Source organism: Nelumbo nucifera, chromosome 5 (assembly GCF_055504915.1).
Source record: "Nelumbo nucifera cultivar China Antique chromosome 5, China Antique-T2T, whole genome shotgun sequence".
Classification (NCBI taxonomy): Eukaryota; Viridiplantae; Streptophyta; class Magnoliopsida; order Proteales; family Nelumbonaceae; genus Nelumbo; species Nelumbo nucifera.
The window spans coordinates 17,986,631-18,010,044 of record NC_142653.1 but is presented as its reverse complement, the minus strand read 5'-3'; the positions used below and the strand labels follow the sequence as shown (position 1 = coordinate 18,010,044).

At 37.3% G+C, this 23,414-nt stretch overlaps 2 protein-coding genes and 1 pseudogene across 6 annotated transcripts; all 3 read left to right on the top strand.

The window, feature by feature from the left end:
* The first annotated feature begins 1,932 nt into the window (after nt 1-1,932).
* LOC109114581 (uncharacterized) lies at nt 1,933-6,556 on the top strand. Of its 5 annotated transcripts, XM_088887212.1 has the most exons (10): nt 1,933-2,066; nt 2,207-2,279; nt 4,049-4,087; nt 4,201-4,260; nt 4,492-4,658; nt 5,196-5,265; nt 5,461-5,539; nt 5,751-5,951; nt 6,026-6,124; nt 6,210-6,556. In XM_088887212.1, exons 1-8 carry the CDS (start codon nt 1,939-1,941, stop codon nt 5,753-5,755), a joined length of 621 nt encoding a protein of 206 aa, XP_088743338.1. In that variant the 5' UTR covers nt 1,933-1,938; the 3' UTR covers nt 5,756-5,951; nt 6,026-6,124; nt 6,210-6,556. The 5 variants fall into 5 exon arrangements, with proteins under 5 accessions (XP_088743338.1, XP_088743337.1, XP_088743336.1 ...); XM_088887211.1 differs by lacking the exons at nt 6,026-6,124; nt 6,210-6,556 and adding an exon at nt 5,636-5,675 and having other exon boundaries at nt 5,751-5,890; XM_088887210.1 differs by lacking the exons at nt 6,026-6,124; nt 6,210-6,556 and having other exon boundaries at nt 5,461-5,675; nt 5,751-5,890.
* Nucleotides 5,847-6,344, top strand: LOC148791263 (mitochondrial arginine transporter BAC1 pseudogene; annotated as a pseudogene).
* A 5,126-nt stretch (nt 6,557-11,682) lies between the features above and the next one.
* On the top strand, nt 11,683-12,099 carry LOC148791262 (pectinesterase 1-like). The gene has a single exon (XM_088888138.1). The coding sequence runs from the start codon at nt 11,683-11,685 to the stop codon at nt 12,097-12,099; it is 417 nt and encodes a 138-aa protein (XP_088744264.1).
* Nucleotides 12,100-23,414: the final 11,315 nt, after the last annotated feature.

Here is a 23,414-nt window from a genome sequence, read left to right as displayed (position 1 = left end):
TACACTCTTCGATTACAAGAGTGTATTGAGAGATAAGTTGTTCATTGTTTTCAGCTTTTGTGCCTTCTTGGTAGAGGGCTTGAAGAGAAAGAAGTTGGCTATAGATTGCTAAGAAACTGAGGCTGCAGATTTTTCTCAAAAAACCCTAGCTAACTAGAGAGCTTTCCAGTTACAAGTCAGGGAGACTATGTAAGAGTGGTGCTCAAATCTTGGGAGGTCTCTTTCAATCCCTAGAAGAGATTGATTGAAGTTAAAAATTGTTTGTAGAGCCCTAGTGGTGCTCAAATCATGGGCCGGATAGCCCAACGGCCCGACCTGTCCACAATTGGGCTTGAACATATTCTTAGGCCCGCGGGCCTGGGCTTGGGCCCTATTATGTAAGCCCAACTTCCTTTTGGACTGGGCTCAGGATTTTATAGAAAAGCCCGACCCAATAATATTTTATAAAATAAAAATATTAATAACATATGTATTTATATTTTTTTCCTAACCCTAGCCGCTCATCTTTTCATTCGACAATCACAAACTCGGTCTCTTTCAAGTGCTACCCTTGTATTTCTTCAAACCTGAGCTTGGAAGGTTTCTTCCCTTCTGACCGCCTAGGCAGATTTGGCCAGGCGCTCTACCTCATTGTGGATTTGGCCCTCCAATGATATTGCGATACATGGCACCTCGGAACAAGTAGGTGACACCTGGAACAACTTTGGCAACAACTTGCCATTGCCAAGTTGATGGTGTCCCACCTGGTGGCCTGGCACATGCGTGACCTGGCCCTGGTGCGAACTGGCAGCCTGACACAAGCGCAAGCTGGCAGCCTGGCACTGGCACGACCTAGCGGCCTGGCACAGGCACCGACCTGGCGACCTGCGAGACGTGCTCGACGAAAAATTTGGCATGCATATCCAAACACTCCCACAATCCTTGGAAGTTGGCCCACGTGCCAAACGATCCGGAGGGTGGTCAACGTGCATGGTTTTTACCTCAGGGAATCTCGGACCACTTAGACGACTTCTCAGAAATCTCAGATATGGTGCGTGAAGCCCACGCCAAACAATGCCTATATAAAGGCACCAACCCCAATGGCATAGAGGGGCAAGTAAGCATCTAGCTCTCATACTTTGTGATTTTTAGCTCGTAGTCTACTATGAGAGTACTGACTTAAGCATGGAGCGACCTCGCCGGGTTAGCCACCCCGGGTCCTCTGACATTGATTCATTGTAGGTCTCTAAAGAACTACGAAGCTCGGCACCTATTAGGCAGCTCGACACTCTGGTCAGCTCGGCACTCTAGTTAGCTCGGCACTCTAGTAAGCTCGTCACCTAACCTGCCTAGCTTGGCTTAGTCAGTTCGGCACCTAACCTGCCCAGCTCGGCCCAGTTAACTCGGCACCTAATCTGCCCCCAGCTCGGCCTGGCCAGCTCAGCATCCAGGTCCTCATCTAGCAAAAGTTCACTTCGGTATCTGAGTCATCGGCCACTTGGAAGCAGACCAAATGACGAGGTACTTAGCACAAAAAATTGATTCATCACCTTCCATAGCGGCGACCGACGGTATCATCTACAGGCACCGGCAAAAGGATGGTATCGTTCTCCTTCAAACTCCGAGTACCCAGAGCAACTAGTGTCGCCAATACCATTCTCTATTTCCACCGTCTTCCACAACAATGCATGGCGGTTTCCAAACCAGCAAGGCAACAACTACTTACATCAGGTATTTAGGGTCTGTTTGGTTCGTAGGAATAGGGGTCCGGAATCGGAATCAGAATGATCCATTCCAATTCCAAATGTTTGGTTTAGCGGAATCGGAATTCCATTCCCATTCTAGGCGGAATGGAAATCCCTCGTATTGGGGAATGGCCTTTCCCGACCCCTCCTTAATGAATGCGATTCCCATTTCAGATATGAATATCTTTTTTTTATTATTATTTTTTGGACAAAAATGCCCTCCTCATTTTCAATCCAATCGAAGAGATTGGGAGAATTCCATCGCCATCTTCCATTAGGAGAGCCGAACAGAGAGGAGAGAACTCCATCGCCGAACAGAGGGCCAAACCAACCTCCGGCGAGGTAAAACCACTGCTAAACCATTATCCTCCTCCTTCTTCTTCGAAATCAACCGCCCACTGATTGAATCTTCTTCCTCTCCTCCTCTTCCTCATTCTTCCTTCTTTTTTTTTTCACTAACTGACTGGTTTTATCATTTTCAGATCTGCTCCTACTCATTTTTGGGATCGATCTACTTCACTGCTACCATTATGGGTTTTTCACATCAAGCAATCGGTGAGGAATTTGGCATTTCCAAAAAAAATTAGCAATTTGGCATTTCCAAAAAGAAATTAGCAATTTGGCATACAACAATAATACAGTACAAGAAGCTTTCGTGTATGGTTTTCTTTCATTCTATCTTATATGCATATATTTTACATGTTAATGCATATTATTGAGAAATGCTCCATATTTCTATCTTGTATAATGTTTGAGTGAGAGTAGGGAGTTTATGTGTACAGGTGTATTCCTGGGTTCATTTAAGTTCTTGTCTTTGATTATCTCTTATGATTTGCAGTTTAAGGGAGTACAATCAGGGGTATACTTTCAATTATATTTGAAAAGGAGTTTATATAATGGAAAGGGACTGTACGCCCATACTTTTTTTCAGACCTGTTTTCTTCAACTTTATACTCTCTCTTCTATTTTTCCCTCTATTTTCTCATTTCTTTCTAACTAGATTACTGACCAAATCATGTAAAATATGTAAGATGTATAATATATGATTATATACATAGAAAAGACAAAAAAAATATTTTCTTTAAAATTATTTGCATAGAAACGACCTATAAAGGTCAAGAAAACATTATTATATACAAATTCCATATTCGTTCTCTGAAAATGGCAAATTATTTGCATAGAAATTATCTATTTAGAAATTATTAACCGTGTGAAGTTCTAAATGTTTACTCCAAAACATTTCGATTGTGGAGTTTGTACATAATATGATAGGTGCATAATATATTGATAAAAAAAATATTACATGCATAATATGCAAGCATGCTAAACAGAAACAAATCTCTGAAGGCACAGTGACACCTTAATATGTTAAGATCCTACTCCTGCAACTAAGGGTGTATTGAAACCAAATTGAGAAACTAACCGTGGATACTTATGAAGCTTACCATGCATAATTTGGGTCATCAGAGTCAGTGCACAATTCAAGTCCAAACTCATTCTGACCAGAGATACATGAATCATCTGAAGTTTTTTTTTTTTTTTTTTTTTTCAAATGACAGTATTTCCATCTACAACAATCAGCTCATAACACAACACCCTTGCTACAGCCTGCAGATCTCCCCATTGTACAGGGGGACCAGAGATGACCAGATAATAACAATAACTAATAATTATTTTGTATGCGGAGTAATTTAAAGTATTTCTTCTTAATATACTTGAGAAATCTGGGTAGAGCACTTGTCTGCATCACCATATTTGTCAAATATTGGTAGTTTGGTATTTCATCTGTTCACCAAGGAAACCAATATTCGTTGCCATCCATGTATTAACCGAATTAATGGGAACTTTTAATCTCTTGGAATGAGGAATTTAGGGTCTAAGCTTGGGGGGATGATCCGTAATAAAATCGTTTTCTGTAAAGTTGCTTAAAATAAACAATGATGTAGCTAGATTTATAAAGGAAGGCCATTACCCAATTCTGGTCCCAGCTATCTGGGATCTTGGGAGGGGTGGGCTGGATATGGACCTAGCTTCTAGCATCTTTTGCATTAAGCGACTACTCTTGGGCTAGATCTCATGTTCTCTCACTCATGATATTACCATTCCACCAAGCAATCACCCCTAAGTTGTTAATAGATAATGATGTATATCTATGATTCAATAGTCAAATTATGGTACGAAGATAATGATGTGCACATGCTGTTTGACTATTTGATGTGTTAATTTTGATTCCCTCCAGACTGAGGCTGAAATTTTACTAGAATTCTCTTACAATAAAACTCAGGAATTCAGGATTTAACAAGTACTTACGATTCAATCCACAGGAGAAGCAACAGAAAAAAGGAAAATTCTCAAATAAAGCGGTTTGTTTTTCCTTATTGTGGCTTGAACTCTTTGTTTATGCAGCATAGATAGTATACAATTTCACATGCTGTTGGTATTTGTCTTTCCTTATGACTTGTCTTTTGGTTTCCAGGACAGAAGCTTGCTTCAAGTTGCGCCCATGCAAGGTCCAAGCACCTTAGCATCTATACAGGTGAAACAGAACTCTGTCTAAATACTAACAAATAGAAGCACAACCTGCTCTTATTGCTCCCTTTTACAGGAAATGAAGGGGAAATACTATTATTTCCAGCATAGATAGTATACTATTCTCCTTTCTTTTTTTTTGTCTTTCTTTTCATTTTTAAGTGATTTCTGATAAGTCATTTCCAGCAACATCCAGCTGATAGTGTAACATTTAAAAATTGTATTGCTTCCTTGACAGGTTATTGGAGGCTTGGTTATAGTTATAATGCTTCCTCTTGTGTCACTGACTACACAATCCGCTTCCTATGTGTTCACTCATTTTGAGATATCTGAGTCAACTGGGATAACAAGCAGTGTATATGCAGTCATTCTATCTGTTCTTGTTAGTCAACTTGAGCATATGAGGTAACTTTGCCATAGTGTCCTCTGCAGACCTTCTATATAGAAATTGAGTAGAAATCTTGTGGGTGATAGATTCAACTGAGTGATATTTTCCTGCCAACATGTGAGCATTTTGCTTCTCCTGCATGTGGTACATAAAATACTGTCTTCCTAAGTTTAGCTATTATTATTATTATTATTTATTTTATTTTTTTTGGTAGAAAGCTAATAGCATATTAGAGTTTTGTAAACATTTACCATGATATTCATTAATAGAAAAAATACCAGTACTGTTGTTAAGAAGGGGGTTCCATCTCATTTTAAACAAGCTGTACTGCGTTGATTTGATATCTCTGCATCTATTTCTTTTCATTTTTTTTTTTTTTTTTTTTTTTTGGGGGGGGGGGGGTTGCTATTAGTGCATCTGCATCTAGTGGTTCTTTTCAGGTCAGATGGTCTAAACAGTACTTGTATCTGTGAATTTATAATATAGTTGAGAAACCTAAACCTTTTCCATAATTTTTATTCTAAATAATGAAGTGTGGTTATGTTATTTTACAGGTTAGAGGACTATATCGAGGTGCAACTTCTTCTTTTATTGGAGTGGCAGTTGAAAGTTCAATTCTTTTTGGTATTTATTCCCAAACCAAAAAATCACTTCAGGTTTTTCTTTGTCATAGAGTGATTGAATATGCTGTTCAATGATTTTTTTTCAACACCGAAACAAGTTGTTGCAGGCTATAACCTCATTCGTTGATGTTGCATATATTTTTACTTACAAAAGTTAATTTTAATCCCTGGTTAATTAAACACTCTATTTGTGAAGGGAGAACTGAATAGCAGTAAGCCACAATTTCAGTTTATCATTCCTTCAGCAGCTTATGGCGGAGCTATAATCAGCTTAGGTGAGTTGCTGCCCTCCTGTATTTCAATTGTCTGTTGGCCATATTGCAAGTTCAAGGGACTGATTCGCTTGTTGGTAAATGTGACAAATACAATAGTACTCTTGATTGTGCTGTTAAAACAATAAAGAGTGAGGGGGTAAGATAATATCTCTGTTTACTTTGAAACATGGAGAATGATGTGATTGGTACTTATTGTCATCTATATTCTCAGCTTAAGGGTATATTTCGTGGAGGTACTGCAACTTTATTGAGAGAATCTGTTGGAAATGTGATCCTCTTCGGCACTTATGAGTATACACGTTACTACATGTACATGCAAGTGAATTCTGCTTCATCTGTCTATAGCCATCTGCCAAATATATTGATTGATGCAGGGATTGGCACAATCACTGGTGGGCTTGGTGGTGTTGCAGTAAGTATTTGACAACTTAATGCATATAAGAATCATATGAGACTGGATTTCACAATATTTGGTCTTCTTGACAGTACTGGTCCGTGGTTCTACCCTTTGATGTGGCAAAGACCGTTATTCAGACTGCACCCGATTCAACTTCTACTAGAAATCCATTTCGCATACTGAGCTCGGTAATATGTAGTTCTTTTCCTCCCCCTGGAATCCTGGATGTTCAAACCACCTTATGGCACATTCTTATCAGGACTGTTTCTGTAGATATACAGGATGAAAGGAATTAAAGGATGCTACACTGGCATTGGTCCCACATTAGCAAGAGCATTTCCTGCAAATGCTGCTGCAATTGTTGCATGGGAGCTCACTGCCAAACTTTTAGGGATTAGGCTCGATTGAAGGCTTATTTGATGATAGTGACTTCCATTATGCTCCTGTCCTCGTCCTAATAGCAAACGTGCACTTCTCCGATGGCAAATCATTCAAGTGGCTTGGCAATTTTGTTTTCATGAGTTTTGTTCTTGATTGATGCAATATTTAGGTACTGTGTTGAACTACCATGAATTTGTTCATGTTTTATTAGATATAATTCATAAATCATAATTGCTAGTGAGGATGATTTGATTTTAAAGATGTCATCATATGGAAGTTCTTATGACAGAACCGGTTTAATTACATGAATTCCCAATGTCTGTATATGTTGAAAATATATAATTAGTGGATGCTTTTGAGGTTCTTCTAATAGGGGCAGAATTGGAAATTTTGGCTGATTCCGATTTCAGCTTCTAGTTGAACCAAACAGCAGGAATTGGAAACCGATTCTGATTCCTGACTTAACCAAACGGACCCTTAGTTTTCTCTCTCTATTCCCACCCCTCTCCCTCTCTCATTACATCCTTATCTTGCTTAGCAAAGAGACTAAATGTTGAAATGATACCATTCTCTGATTCATGCCGTAAGCGAGAAAACATCCATGAGAAACAAAGACTAGAATATTGGAATGAAATATTAACATAATAAATGAAAAAAAAAACTTCGAGTTTTTATCCAAGACAAATAAAATAGATGAAAAATCTGAAAATTAAATGAAAGGGGTTACATTGGCTAACTGGCGTTGGAAAATCCCAGCAAAGGCCTTCTATGGAAGCATTAAATATGTAAAATTTGCTATAGAAATCACAAGATGTTACAAGTTGGGCTTCGGGCTTAAGCTCGGGCCTTGGGCTTATAATCTAGGCCCAATGGTCGGGCTGGGCTCGGGCTCGGTCTCAGGCTCAGGACTGAATATATATTGTGTCGATAATGAATGAAAGGCTGGCCCGACTCACGCTTTGGAAATCAGAACCAGGTTCGAGCCTTCAAGAGGGTCGTTGAAATTAACTTGTATCTCATTTGGAAAAAGATTTCTATCTCATTGAAGTTTGAAGAATTCATACATTTAATTTTAATGTTTTAATGCAGCTAGTTTGATATTCTATTGCTATGGTGGTACCTTTCTACTACTAGTGGTTTTTGATATTTATTACAATCATTATAAGCCAAAAGCTGAGCCAAGCAGTTATCAGTTCTGTTTATATGTAAAATAGAACCAGTGAATCAAAATATTTGCACAGCTGAAGAAGGTATATCGCCAATGTATTAGCTCATATATCCAATATTAATGCCTGCATTTTGGTCGTGCCTGAATTGAGTAGGATGCATCCCATGAGCCGTTCCAAATACGACCTTTTTATGTAAAGGAACGATAAGCTGACTCCACTAATATCAGCATTATCTTGAGGAACAAATTAGATGCTGATGGAATTATGGAATTACTGGCCAGTATCGAATTTAGTTTCTACAATGCTGAGAACCTGAGACCACCGACAAGTGATATTATTTATATTTACAAAATAGATTGCAAGGTTACATAATGAAATTGTGAGGGTTAATTATTTATATATAGCCTCTATATTTAGAAAATTACTTAGATATACCCTGATGAAATCAACCCCACATAATATATATATAGGACTACCCTAGCTTAATAGACCGTTTGGAGCTTGCTCTAAATGTTTTTATAATATTAATATTGCCCTTATAACTAATAACCGAGACCCAGAAATCTTTTATGTTAATGTTCATCAAATCATTGTTTTAAAAAACGACCTGGAAAATTGAATTGTATTTGGCCACTGGTTTTCGGGTCAATGATTCGACCATTCAATTCAAATAGATAATCTGTCTTGACAAAAAGAAAATTATAATATAATTAAAAATAAAAATGGCAAAAATTCATTGAATGGGTTAATGGGTTGACCACCCGGGTCAATGGGTTGTTGACTGATTCAACAGTTTTTGTCAGGGACTGGTTTTGGGGTTAAACGGAACCAGTTGCCTGGACAGAACCCAGGCTGAAGGATCCGGCTGTCCAGATCAATGGCGGTTCGAAAATCATGCATCTAACCCTGAAAAGGGGAACAGGAAAAAACAAAAAATAATAATTCAGGAAAAAAACAAAAAAAAAAAGATCTAAATTGATCTTTGCCTCCCTAAAGAAAGGTTGACATTGTACGCAAAACCTCTGATTAAGTAGCTCGATTGTTAGAGTCTTAACCATGGTTTTCAAAACTGAACTGGACCAGAAAAACTGGGAATCGGTCAGTTTTACCCCACAACCATTATTTTGCCAAAAACCATTGATTTGGTCAGGAAACAGCTGACTCAGACAGTCAAACCATTTGAACCATCCAATGGTTTTAACCGTTTTTTATTTTATTTTATTTTTTATTAGAACAGATGGTCTGTTTGATTTGAATGGTTGGACTGTTTGACCCAAGAATCCGACCCTGACTGATTCATTGTCTAGTTCGGTTTTAAAAACCTTGGTCTTAACCATCCAAATGTTTTCTTGGTATATATTGGCAGTGGCAATGACTCAGGAAAAGGATTAAACTTAAAGAAGCGTTTTCCGATTTTAGAAAGGGTTTGTTTTTTGAGTAAGTTGATCATTTGGAGCATTGGTGGAAGTACAATCAGAGACCACGACAATTTTTGGCGGAATCGGCAAGATTATTTGACCCTAAAATTTCAGGCCACGTTTAATCTCATCACTTATTTTAAAAGCTCCTTTCCGGTTAATATCTCCCTCCGCTTTTTGTAAATTGGATGCACTTTGAGCTGAGGCCTGAGCTTCCCTTTGGCTTTAGATCTTTATCATTTAATAGTGCTGAGGCCTAAGAATGGATTAAAATTCTGAGGTTAAAATGCACGGGAGATCGGTGGAGAAGGATCAATATCAACTCTTCATCATGGAGGTGGCTCTGGCTAGTAGGTGAGGCGCTTGCCAAAACATGTTTAGGCGGGCCAGTCGCTCAGCTGCGCTCGATCAAACTCATCTCACTGACGAGAATGAGAAAACATGTTGTGGCTCCGCTGTGCTTCTGTGTTTCTCTCGTACCTTCCTTACTCCCAATCACCCAAATATGCCTTGGGGAATGTTTTTTAGCAGTCCAGAAGAATGAGAGAGAGGCACATTTTAAGCATGAGGAGTGCTTGGTATCGGGCATAAGGCTGCAAACATATCGAACCCGGGGTGTGTGGATTTCATGGCATATTTTGAAAATTCGATGAATAATTAAGTTTTTTACATTTATCTGTTAAACTTAATTTAAATAAAATCAATAATATATATATATATATATTAAAATTTTAAGATATATTTAAATAGTTTCCTAAATATACAGGATCTACATGAGTAATTAACCAAATATGTGACCCAGTGAAATTGGATGTCCCAAGAGACATTAGGTCCTTGAAATGTAGAACTTGCAATCTCTCAGGGGAGATATATGTTCACAGCACACGGTTGCAGTTTCTTGTGGGTGTTGGGTAGGAATGTGGGAAGAGTTTGTGAATAAGAGATCTCTTAGATGGGACTCATTCAACAGTGAGCCACTAGGGCTAGGACTCTTCTACTGTCGCAGCTCAAGCATGGCATGTTCAATTTACGCAAATCCAACCGAATCATAATTCGCATAGAAGAGCCATAATTCATACAGCATGCCATGTTCAAGAAGAAGAAGGGGGTGTACTATTACATTCAAAATATAATATAATATGATTTTTTACTTTGAGTTTAATATTTCTATTAGTAAAATGAACTAAAAATGATTTTCCTATTAATTTTCTGAATAAGATTAATTAAAAATTATTTATATTTATATATGGAATCGAATGGGATGATAGCTGGATTGGACAAGGATTGATCCATAATCAATCCAGTTATAAATAGATCAAATTCATATGGGTGCCACTTGTGTCTAAAAAAACAATTCAATTCGACCACCAAGCACATAGAAGATCAGCTTTAGTGCTCATAAGACCATGCTATCATAACTGTTTGTACAGTCTTTTATAATCATTTGTTAAGAATATCTCTATATTTGTATGTTTTTTAGAGAGAGATTCCCAATGCAAGGCTGCAAGGAACTGTATGAATGATATGAGCATGGTCTTAAAAGCACTGAAGCCAATTTCAGCGCATAATTATAGTCGCATAAGTTTCCATACATTATATGTGTACATAATAATTTGTAACCGGTGACCCTTTGTTTGGATCAAATAGATTGATGGATCACCTGGTAGATCAATAGTTTTTTTTTTTTTTTTTGACTAATTCAACAATTTTTTGACAAATTCTCAAGTTTGGGTTAACCTGGATTGAGAACCCTCAAATAAAAAAAAAAATTATCCAACCAAATGGGTTGACCGCCATCCATTGATGAACAATTCTTTGATCAAATCAACAGTTTTTGAGATATTATTATGCTTTCTGTCACGGGGTGACAATTGAAACAGTTTGACCACTTGGGTCAATGTCAATTTGTTTAGATTGTTCCTAAATCGGTTTATCTTTCTTTATCAACTTTATGAATTTATATCACGTATATAAAGACTTTAAGATATGTTTTGTTTGATAAAAAATAAGATAAAACAGAAATTTGAGGGTAAGTTCTTCACAAAATTACTAAAAGAACTTTCTAACTTTTTGATTCTCTTATTTTTTATCACACCAAACACAGCCTTGTGAGAGGGAGGAGATGCCGTTCACCCTTGAGAAAAATAATAAGCAATAAATAACACTAATAATGTGCCTATAAATTGAAAAAAAAAAAGGGTTTCTGACAGATAAGGGCAACTTTTTACCTTAAATATCAAATAAAAAAATAATATTTTTATAAAATAGCAAAAATAGGATAAGTTTTTATATCATCGCCTTCCTCTTCCTTTGCCTGTGCGATTGTTTTTAATCGGTGATGTTCCACGAAAGCTTGCCCCATTAATTAAGCCCCCAACAATATTATTCCAGACACCACAGTTAAAGAGTCTAGCCAATCATTCCATTTCTCCTCCTCTTTGTTTCTCTACTTCCCATCTTTCTGCTCCTGGCTCTTTCCTTCTCTCAAGACTGAAGACTGAAGCACCATGTTCTATCTCAAAAGCATAACTAAAGTGCTGCTGCCTCTTCTCTTAACCCTCTCAACCCTTTTACTAATACTACTATCCTCAGTAAATCCGATCAAAAAGGAACCAAAGTCCATCAAAACCCACCATTGCACCTTCACAAACATCTTCAGATCGCCCATTCGGATGCCAGTCCGCTACAGTCCAGCACACAGTCAATGAAGTCAGAACATCTGCTTCTAACTGCACTGGCATCCGAATGAAGCTCAGAACACTCGACCCGCTTCAAGAGATGGCTCTGGATGACTGTCTCGAGCTTTTAGACGAGACTGTCGCTGATCTTAAAAGCGCTCTGTCCGGTCTGTCACCGAAAAACTCACCTTCGAGGCACTATAATGACTTGGGAACTCTGTTAAGTGCTGCAATGACGAATCAATACACCTGTCTTGATGGATTCGCTCACAGTAAGGGCAACGTAAGAGAAGAGATCAAGCAAGGCCTGTACAACATAAGCCACTCGGTCAGTAATTCTCTCGCCACGCTTAAGAAGATCCCAAAGTCGAACAGAAGCTCCAAGGCTGAGGTGTTCCCAGAGTATGGCAGAATGGTGGGTGGGTTCCCGAGATGGGTGTCGCCTAGAGATAGAAAGCTTCTGCAAGCATCGACCAACACGACGAAGTTTGATTTGGTGGTGGCTTGCGCTTCTTGAAACCGATGATGCAAGGAAGACGATGAACAGTGGCATTGCCCTATATTTTCAAATAAAAATTATCTTATTTTAGTTATTTTATAAAAACACTATCTTTTATTGATATTTAGGGCAAAAAGTTGCCCTTATCGACTAAAATCTAAAAAAAAAAAAAAGATGAACAAGTACATACCTCGGGATCATATCCCGTGTTTTGTTTGTTTGTCACGGAAAGCAAAGGCAAACCGGTTAAGATTCAAATACAGTGAAGTCTTTACTACACTGTTTTATTATTAGCATTGAAAATCTTTAGCATAAAATCTTGGGTTTTTATAGTTCACTCCACTTCTAGGGTGGAGCTAGGATTTCTAGGGGTGGACTGAATCCTGACCCTAGATTGATGTTAAATTTACGGGCAGAATGTGATTTATAGGGAGGGGCTGCAATTCAGATTTTTGTTGAAGTGATATATAATCCATTCAAGAGTTGAAATTAACCCTATGAAGGAATAGGAACATCCACATGGAGGATTCCTAGGTCATTTCACTAAAACCTTCAGAAGTTTCAGAGGTGCATCAACTAGTGGACTTGTTTAGGTTGTGTTTGATATAATTGTTGTTTCTACTTGAAAGGTTTTTGAGTTGACCAATACAAATTGGTAAGAGATCTATATTATCACATCACATGTGAAAATTAGTTTAGTTAGAATATCAATTAGACTTTACCCCAGAGAAAGAACAACAAATTAATGATTTTAGAAATAGCCTCACACATGCATTTTTATGATATACCTATTTTAATCATAATAGCCTCAAATAACAATTGTATGTCAATTTATATTGATTAACCCAAAACGTTTCAGATAGAAATTAACAGCAATGGTATGAAATACAATTCTAGTGCCCATTTGGGAGGGCTGAAGCACAGTGGCTTTTGGCTTTCTGAGGTGGGCCTCACATGGACAGACTATAAGTTATGTTTGATGAAAAATCCAGAGAGTCCAAAAACTATTAGTCAATTATTTGAGGGCAGTTTGCTTCAGCCTCTTTGAATAATTTATCAAAGCACTTTAAAACAGCTGAATCACTTATTGGATTTTACCCCCCCCCCCCCCCCACCATGTGTAATAATATGTAATATCAAAAGAAAATCTACTTTTGGGCCTTGGAATAGATTGTTGTAAGCCCATCAAAAAGAAAAAAAAGAAAAGAAAAACAGAATTGCTTGTTTGTAGGCCAATTTTATAGATTGCGTTAACAATATAAAATCAGTTTTCGTGGGCTTTAACAAGTGCAAACTGCCATTGCCAACCTATATATAAACAGTTTTTATTTGAATAACAGAATAAGGGAGAGTTAAGGCATGAATTAATCTAAGAAAAGGCTATTAAAGAACCTTCAAAGAAAGATTGTTTGGGGATTGGCAACCACCAAAATGTGAGCATTAGCATGAGCAGGTGAAACACAAAGACAAATTACATAAATCAACAATATTTTTATTGCTTTGACAAAATCACCCAATAGGTGATAAAATGAGAAAGTAAATTAAGATGGTATGCACACTTGCATAGATGGCTATTAACATCAGCAATTAGAAGAAGTAATTTATTATAAATTGAATGGGATTGAAGGGTTAAGGTTAAACCAAAAATGACATAGATAGAAGTAATAATAAATGATTTAACCACTAATAATTTAACAATGATCAGTGCGATATGGCTTTAAATAAAATAGATTGGGATAGGGCCAATAGGCGCGTACAGACAATATACTGAGGATGAAACTAGGTTGTTTTGGAAAGAACATACCTTGATCCATATTAACAATAAAAAGAAATCATTACAATTTGAATTTTGGCTAGCATGATTAAGCCTAGCTAAGAAATTATTCTTTTCCACATCCACCACTCTTCCAGCAGGCTGACCTTTCAACCATGTCGGCTTTGCTGGTTGTTACACCATCACCACCACCCAACCATTCCAACTCTTGCACCAACATTGACCTTTTGTGCAGTAGAATTCAAAATTCTGCAACATGGGCCTGGTCTTCCAACATTGACTTGCCCATTTAGTACCAAGTACATACCCATAATTCTATATTGTTATGTGGATGGAGGAGAGACTCAAATGGTCAAACCAATAACTGGGTTAAGATTGATTCTCATTGCCCAAAACAATGAAGACCCACAATAGTAGTTTTGACTTAAAAAAAGGGGGTAATTTGAATTCAGTCCACTTCAGAATTTCTAATGTTCTAATGTGATGATACATTAGGGTCAGTATAAAGGGGAAAAGATTTCTAATTCATGGGGATGATGTTTATAGGAGAGTGGGCGTAAATACATCTGAGAAATCAATAAAACAAATTTGAGATGGACTGAACACTAAAGAGGCAAAAAAATAGATTTTTTATAGCTCTGGACTAAAAATCCCGAGAAATAATCAGGTAAGCTCTGCGTCTGTAAAGTCTTGATGAAAAAGTGCCAATATAGAGCTGCAGGAAATCGTACCAAGCATTCTGGTAGAAATCATGACACACTGACATAGACTGGGATTTTTTAGAGTAAATTCCACTCTTTTCTCTATTCTTAATTCTTATTATATGGTGTAATGCTTTCATATAATCTACCTAACTAAGTTGACTCTTAAACAGACGTTACCTGGGAGGAGGAGTTTCATTCCCTCCTTGGATCCGTTTATTATCCTTGATTTAGCCGGATCCTTTAATATTAAATATTTTCTTTATTCTATTTTGATTTCTAATAACCATCGGATACAAGAAAACAAAAGAATCTTTTGATAATTAATAATGGAGTATGGTGTTAATACTTGGTACAAAGGCAAAGTTATTAATACTCGATACGATCCAAATAAAATAAAAATTTGAGATGATGAACTAATTGTATTAAGCTTTTGTAAATGAAAATACTTTTATGAATTTCTAAATATATATTTTAAAGGCAAAGGTAATATATAATTATTAAGAATATTTTGATAAAGATATTTTTTTCACAGTCCTGAATCTTCCATTGACAGAAGCTCCCTTAGTTGGGTGGTCAAAGTGGATATCATTTATTAGGAAAACTTGCTTACAGAAAAAGGAAAAGTTATTAAGTAAACTTGAGAATATGCCATAGCAGTTTACCAAAAATCCATGGGGAGGTACAAATAATTTATTCTTAAATTTGGGTCCGTTTGATTCATAGTCGGAATCAGAACCGGAATTGTAATTCCCTAGAATCGAAATCAAAATGGCTATTTTCAATATGTTTAATTAAAATCAATTGCAATAAAATTTTATCCAGAGGAGAAATGGCCGTTCCCTCAAATGAGGAAATACCATTCTACTACAAATAAAAATAAAAATAAAAATGAGATCCAATTCCGCCCAACCAAACGGGGGTGAATATGATATGCTATATTGCCATTAAAAAAAAAACTATGTCATCTCCGTCTCCACATCCATACTTCCAAAATGCCTTCTAGAGAAGCCTTAATATTTATTCTATATAAAAAAAGGCTTGATATTTATTGGTTATCGTACCTTTTCAGCGTTATAAATTTACAAGTCAACCTATTAATTTGTATATTGTATTAAGTAGGGGTGAGAAAAAAATTGAAAAACTGAATCAATCGAAACCGAACCAAAAAATTTGGTTAATCGAACCGGTCGGTTTGGTGTTTTTAAAAAACTGAAGGTACCGGTTCAGTTTCAGTTAATCAATATAAAAAACCAGCGATTAACTGAACCGATCGATATATATATATATATTTATTTTTTAGATATTATAAATTAATAAATATGTATTATATATAAATATATTTATAATATATATTGTAAAAACTGAAAAAAACCCAAAAAACTGACAAACTGAACCGACGATTAACCGACTGTTTTCAGTTCAGTTTCGGTTACTGGTTTTTCAAAAACCAATACCAATTCAATTCAAGAAAATGCCCCACGGTTCAGTTAACTGAACCGTGAGCACCCCTAGTATTAAGAAATGCTGTTCTTTTTCTAACTAACGCCATCAAGGGACGTCGGCTGTAGATTTTCCCATATCTTTTGGCCACAAATTGATAGCGTTGAACTGAAGCTATTGGCCGGGCCTGATTGAGATTGGGCCAGCACTTAGCACAGTGTATGAGATATAGGAAAAGCCCGAATCCGGCCCAGCCCTCAGGTCTATGAAACAGGTCTAGTCCCAACCCTAAGGAGACCGAATTTAGGCCACATCAAGTCTATCGGCACTGTATTTGATAAAAAATAAGAGAGAAATAAAAAGTTTTTAAGGCTATGTTTGTTTGATACAAATGACAAATCGGGGTATTCAGATACCCCGTTTCGGGTTTGTTAGCATTTGGTTGTCATACAAAATTGTATCGTTTAAGAGGGGGAAAATATATTTGACACATTTGTATCATTACTGTATCTATTTTTTAGATACAAATTTGTCATCTTTAAAAACTGATGTAAACAGGTTTATTGACTCCGTTGATCGAGTGAGAGAGACCACCACTGTGAGTCCACCTGTAACTCCACCACCACCGCCAATGCTGTAAAACCAAGTCATCTAGCTTCCACACTGCTGTAAAACCCCTTCTCCCCATCTCCAATGTCCGATATGAGGATTGGACCTCCCCCGATGGTAAATTCCAACCAACTCAACATCCCACACCGCTATAAAACCGTTCTCCCCCATCTCTAATGTCCGACATTGTTGATGTCAGAAACCCTCTTGGTTTAGACAGATCTGGTATTGAAGCGAATAGTTAGCCATAGTGGCTATTTAATGTTTGCATCGATGTACACTATCAAATGCAATAAAAATGCGTTAGTATTTGTATTGAAAAAAGAAACAAACAATATCAATACAAAGTGGGTTGGAAATACTGGACCTACTTTGTATTAATGAACCGGACAGAGCACAAATTTGAAGGATACATATTTGTATTTGTACCGCAACCAATGGCAGCTTTAGAAATTTTACAAAAAAATTTAAGAACTTTCTCTCAACTGTTTTTTCTGGCTTATTTTCCGCAAAGTAAAGTATATTTTAGGGAATCTAAGCATTTAAATAGGTTGTGAGACTCAAACTCTAACTTTATAAGCTGAATGGAAATAGAATAAAGCTCTAGATAGATGGGGCTTATGCACAAAAATAATAATTAATAAGTACATCCACCGTGTATTGGGAACATCTCCAGTGAATAATAACTAATAAGTATGGGAGATGTTCTCAATGCATGATAGAATGTGTGTGTGAGGCGCCAAGTGTGAGGAGCAGATCTGGTCTCCAATGTCTCTACTCATGTGGGTTCAATAGCCAATTGTGTCAAAGTGTTAGTGCTACAAGGAAATATACTCATCCCGAGTTCAGATCTGTGCCTCACAAGGAAGCGCCCCACAACACATCCCCGGTGTGTATTGGGAACATCTCCCGATGACGACATCATCGGTTTTGATATTATCATCGGGAGATGTTCCCAATACACACTGGGGATGTGCTGTGGAACGTTGAGGGGTGCCCCCTTGTGGGGCGCAAATGTGAACTCCCTCATCCATGCATTAATTGCATGGGAAATTTGAAAGGAAAAGAATGTAAGCTGGTTCAATTACAAATTGCTTTGCTTGATGAGAATCATTGACAAGGCAATGAATTCTACAAAAAATAGTGATTTAGGCTGCATTTGGTATTTCTTATTTTAAGGATTTATCTCATTTTTGTAGTTAAAATGCCCCTATGAACATTGAATTCTTAACTACAAAAAGAAGATAAGTCCTTAAGGAATGCTAAATGCAGCCTTAGATTATGACATGTCCAGGGTTTCTTTAGGCTATTTCTCATCTGGAAACCAATACTATTATTATTTGGGGCATGGTTTTCAAAACCAGACGGGAAAAATTAGGAACCAGTTAGATGACCAGTTCTGTTTTATCTCAGAACCGTTATTTCACCGAAAATCATTGATTTGGTCAGCGAACCACTGATCTGGGCGGTCAAACCGTTCAAACCGTCCAACAGTTTTGGTCATTTCTTTTAATTCTTTTTGTTTTTTTGCCAGAATAGGCTATCCGTTCAAATCAAACGGTCGACCTTCGACCTGGGAACCGGAACCCTGACAAGTTCGTTGTGCTTTAAAAATCTTGATTTGAGGTTTTTTAAGACATCAATTGGTCATGGTCACCCAACATCTCTCCCTTCCAGGAAATTTTGGAAAATTGACAGGAGGGTAGGCTATTTGTGTAGTGAATGCTAGTGCGCCCATGCACCCTACCACCACTAACTATGCTAATTAGGTCTAGTTCTCAATTTGTGAAATTTTCCATCAAACCAAACGCAGCTAGTCAGACTTTTGGTCTTCCACTTTGAGATATAAAATGGCTTCAGTCTTCCATTAGAGATGCATTTCGGGATACAAGAAACTTATAGTCCTCCACTAGAGGTAGTGGAGATATTATACGCCTCTAATTGGGTGCTCCCACCTACGAATTTAGTTTTACATAGCTTTGTATCCCATGTTCATTCTTTGGTGTAAAAATCCTTTTAGGAGATATTATACAAGTATTTTTTATAGAGTATAGCTTCGACAAATATATAGACTTAAGAATGAATTTTGTTTTATATTAATATCCTATTGCATAATTGTCTATTTTGATTGCCTTCGTCCTTATTTCCTGAATCATGTAATTAAATTCTTGTATTTTATCTATCATTTCTCTATTTTCTTAAGGTTCCATTAATCTCCACAATCTCACTTCTGCATAACAGATTGACCAGGAAAGCCGGATCATCTAAGTGGGAGGGGGGATGGGGGTATAGAGGATTCTTATTGGGGTTTAATTTGTAATTATGCTGTGTTTGGTTGTAATGCAAATTTATTTGAATTGATGCTAAAGTATAATAGTGCAAACAATTTGAATGTAAATTTTGATTCATTTATGTTTCAAAGTTTTGCTTATTTTGTTTGATTTATAATAATATACATAAAGTAAAATAAGACCTGAAGCAGAATACACTAAAACCCAAAACAAAATTAAAACAAAAATTGCATTATTTTCATTTGCATTCCCATGCATTTGTATTAATGGCTTAGTGCAAATAAAATTGCACCGTAACTAAACTCAGCCAAATCACAAATTAACATTGAAGCGGAGTTACTTGTGATGATTGTTGACATGAAATTCTGTATTACCACAAATGTTGGAGTGGGATTATATGGTCCACATCAGGGGTGGAGCCAGGGGAACCCAGGGGCATGTTTTCAAAACCGAAATGGACCGGATAGTCAGATCGGAAAAACTGGGAACCGGTCAGGTCAGGTGACCGGTTCTGTTTTCCCCCCAAAATCATTGATTTTGGTCAGTGAATCGCTGAACCGGGCAATAATCGTTCGAACGGTTTTGACCATTTTTTATATTTTAATTTTTTTATTTTTTTGTCAGAATGGGTCAAATATTCGGTTCGAATGGTCAAATCGTTCAACCTGATAATCGGACCCCTGGCCGGTTCAATCTCTGAGCCGGTTTTAAAAACCATGCCCATGGCTATCAATGGTTCTGAAAATTCTCACTGTAATACAACTTTTCATGTAAATTTTTCCCTTCCTCCACTCTCCATCTCAATGATTGTCCCCCTATGGGCCCATCCAGGGCTATCAATGAAAATTCTTTACAAAATGTGGTCCGACTATGTCAGACTTGATGAAAAAGGCTGGCTTATTAGCCTAACTTAAGCCAACAGTGACAGACAAAGTAGGGTTTAACACATTACAAATTACTCAATAAACCGGTAGGGGTGCTCATAAAAAGAAAAAAAAAACAAATGGAGCCGAGAAAATTAAACACAAAAAAATTAGTTAACCAAATTGATCGGTTTAGTTTTGGTTTGGTATTTCTAAAAAAATAAAGAATTGGTTCAGTTTTCGGTTAATTTAGAAAAATCGGTGGTGATTCAAACCAACTGGTATATATATTTATATTATATATTTTTACTATATGTTATATATTACCTATATATTATATATAAATATATACATAGATTATATTTATAATTATCTATTTATAACATATAATATATTATAAATATATATAAAAAAACCAAAGAACTGAACTGGTCAAAAACCCGAAACCAGTCAAGTTGCGTTCTGTGCACCTGTGGGTGCACGTCGACCAGGCCGACGTTAACGCGTGTTTGAGTGTTAACGTGGTCTGGTCCGGTTCACGTGAAAATGAACCGATTCACATGAATACGAACCGGTCAAATACCCAAGCAAAAACCCCATTTTGGTTTTCTTCAAATTCCTTCTTCCTTCCAACTTCCATTTCTTTCCACCGAACCCTATCCATACAACAACCCTTGTCCATCGGCGGCAATAGAGCTCCGATGGTGAATCAACGGCAACAAAGCTCCGGCGGCAACGCATCCTTCTTCTCTTCTTCTTCAACAAAAGGGGTGGGGTGTTAAACCTCATTGTTCGAAGTTCTTCCCTAATTTCCCCTGGAGAGCTCCTTCCACCGAATCCTACTCATACATTGAATCCTTCCAAGATCGGCATGACAAAAAAAGCTCCAACGATTCATCAGCGGCAACAAAGAGAACCCTTGTTCTTCTTCTCTTCTTCTTCTCCTCTTCATTCTTCTTCTTCTCTTTCCCTTGAGAGCTTCGGCAGTGACAAAAAGGGCACAACATCCACCTGGAAGGAGGACAGGCGACCACAACATCCTTGGAAGGAGGACCGACGACCACAGGGAACAGGTCCGATCTGAAGGATGAATAGGTATGACCGGCGACCACAGCTACTTCTAGATTCCTTGACTTAGATTTATTAAATCACTAAACCAGTATCAACGTATCATCTTAAATCACTTAGATTTATTAATGAGGAATCTTACACTTCCAAGAACAACTAGTATCATTTTAGTTGCTTTGTTTTTTTTAATAAATTTTAGTTAATTTCTCTCCAAAAATACGACCCATTAATAAATCATACGGGGCTGTTTGCTGTATTTACCTTTGCTTAATGCTGACTATATGCATTGAACAAGCAAATTTTAATCCTTTGTTGCTCAATTTGTGAGAATTAATTGAGGGTTATAATATAGGTGGTGTAATTCTCTCTCTCTCTCTCCTTATAGCAAGTTAATAGTTCATGCGAAGAATGATACGTCGCTACCAGAGCTTTGTCGCTTCGTGGCCAGCGCTCCATCGCCACCGATGAACAAAGGTTTCTCTGTTGTATGTAGGGCTGTTTATGAGTCGGGTTGGGTTGGGTTGGGTCGGTTTATTGGCATTTTTCCAATCGACCCGATCTAGTCGGTTTACCTAGAAATGAAACCAAAACCGACTCAGTACTAAGTAAAACCGACCTAGTCGGTTTGAATCGGTTTGGGTCAGTTTTGTGTATGATTCTCTTGGTGTGAATGGCAAAGGATTCAAGTCTAACAAAGCAAAGGCTGGATGCCTGAAAATTAAAAATGATTTGATGGATTAAAACTAATATTTTATATATCAGAAATTTTATATATAATATATATATTTCTGAAATAAAGCTGAAATATATATATTTCCACAAATATATATTAAAACTGAAATATATCAGATATATATATATATATATATATAATATTTGAAATATATTATATATATAATATATATCTAAGCCAGTTCGGGTCGGTTCAGTTTCGATTTTCATACATGAAAACTGAAACTGAACCGAACTATCGGTTTATGTTTTTTTTGTAACCCAAAACCGATCGATATTGAAAAAAAAAATGACCAACTCAGATTGGATCGGACCGGTTTAATCGCTTTGATCGGTCTGGGTCTTGTTATGAACAGCCCTATTTGTATGGGTAGGGTTCAGTGCAGAAAAAGGGACGATAAAACCGAAAGAGTCGAAGAAACTGAGAAAAAAAAGGAGTTTTTTTATTAAACACTCAACCGGTTCGTATTCACGCGAACCAATTCGTTTTCCCGCGAAGTGGACCAGACCACGTTTACTCGCGTTTGAACATAACATTAACTTGATCGGCGTGTCGATATGCAATTCGCGGGTGCACTGGACGAGTGCACCCACAGGTGCACAGAACGCGCTCTCCAATTAATTAACCAGTGATACTTGTTCGATTTTACTTCAGAGAATTGTAAAAATTGATAGGCCCAAAGTGGAATCCATGTGCGTTGCAGATGTGATTGGTAGGGACTAGGGTGTCGCAATGTCTTGTTGGCAGGTGATCCGAACTCGTTGACCGAACCGTAAGCATCCCCTAACAAGACGGTTACCGATCGTTGAATCATTACCGTCCACCTCCGATGATATCATGTCACGCACGCTCACACAGTGTGAAGAGTCACTACATGTCAAATTTGGCTATGGCGTGTAATTTGGAAATGCACCGCAACTTCAATCATAGAATATTACTGGCCATATTCCACACATAACCATTCAAAACTTCTATCAAAACGGCTGATGGGCCTACCAATAAAGCACCTTCTTTTAGTACAAGCAGACTCCACTAAACCTCAACCCTATTTCAACCCATCCTGAGTTCCTAACCCGCATTATACATGCCACGCTTCACTGTAGGGTCCATTTCGCCCATTAAACCAGAATTGAACTGCCTTCGTGTCCCCAGCTGTCTTCTCCAATCTCATCCTATCACATCGTTTTTGAACCGTCGTTGATCTAGACGGTCAACCCGCTTGGTTCGGAAATCCTTCAATCAACCCGTTTGGTTCGGAAATCCTATCACATCGTTTTTTCTCTTTTATTTTTTTTTTTTAAATTGCAACGAATTTTAAACCAATTCTGAATCGATGCAAGCCAAATGATGGGTCGATTTTTAAAACATTAAACTATCATATCAGCGGGTAGAAAACACAAATGGAAAAAGAATTGGCAATTGATGTTTGACCCATATAAAATGCTGTAGTAACCGATGACTCCTCCAATCGGATCTCTAATTAACTCTGGTCTTTGCTTTGTAATTTTGTTTTGGTTTTCTTGCTGTTACTTTCTGTTAGAATTGTCAACGAAATTTCTGGGTTTAGCACTCAACCCCCCACACACACCAAAAAAAAGCCCAGAAAAAGCAATTTGGTAGCTGCGATCTGAACACCGAGTGCTGTCTTAAGTATTAGATCGCAAATATTGATCATTTCAACTGACTGGTTTTATATAAATTATAATCACCCGTTGGTAGAATGATATGGGGACAAGATTTCACATATGGTGCCGTGTGCCGTGTTCTTGGCGTTGAAATCTATAAGTGTATTAACACCATATATGGTACTTTATACAATTATAGTGTGTTAACACTAGACAATATAAAAAC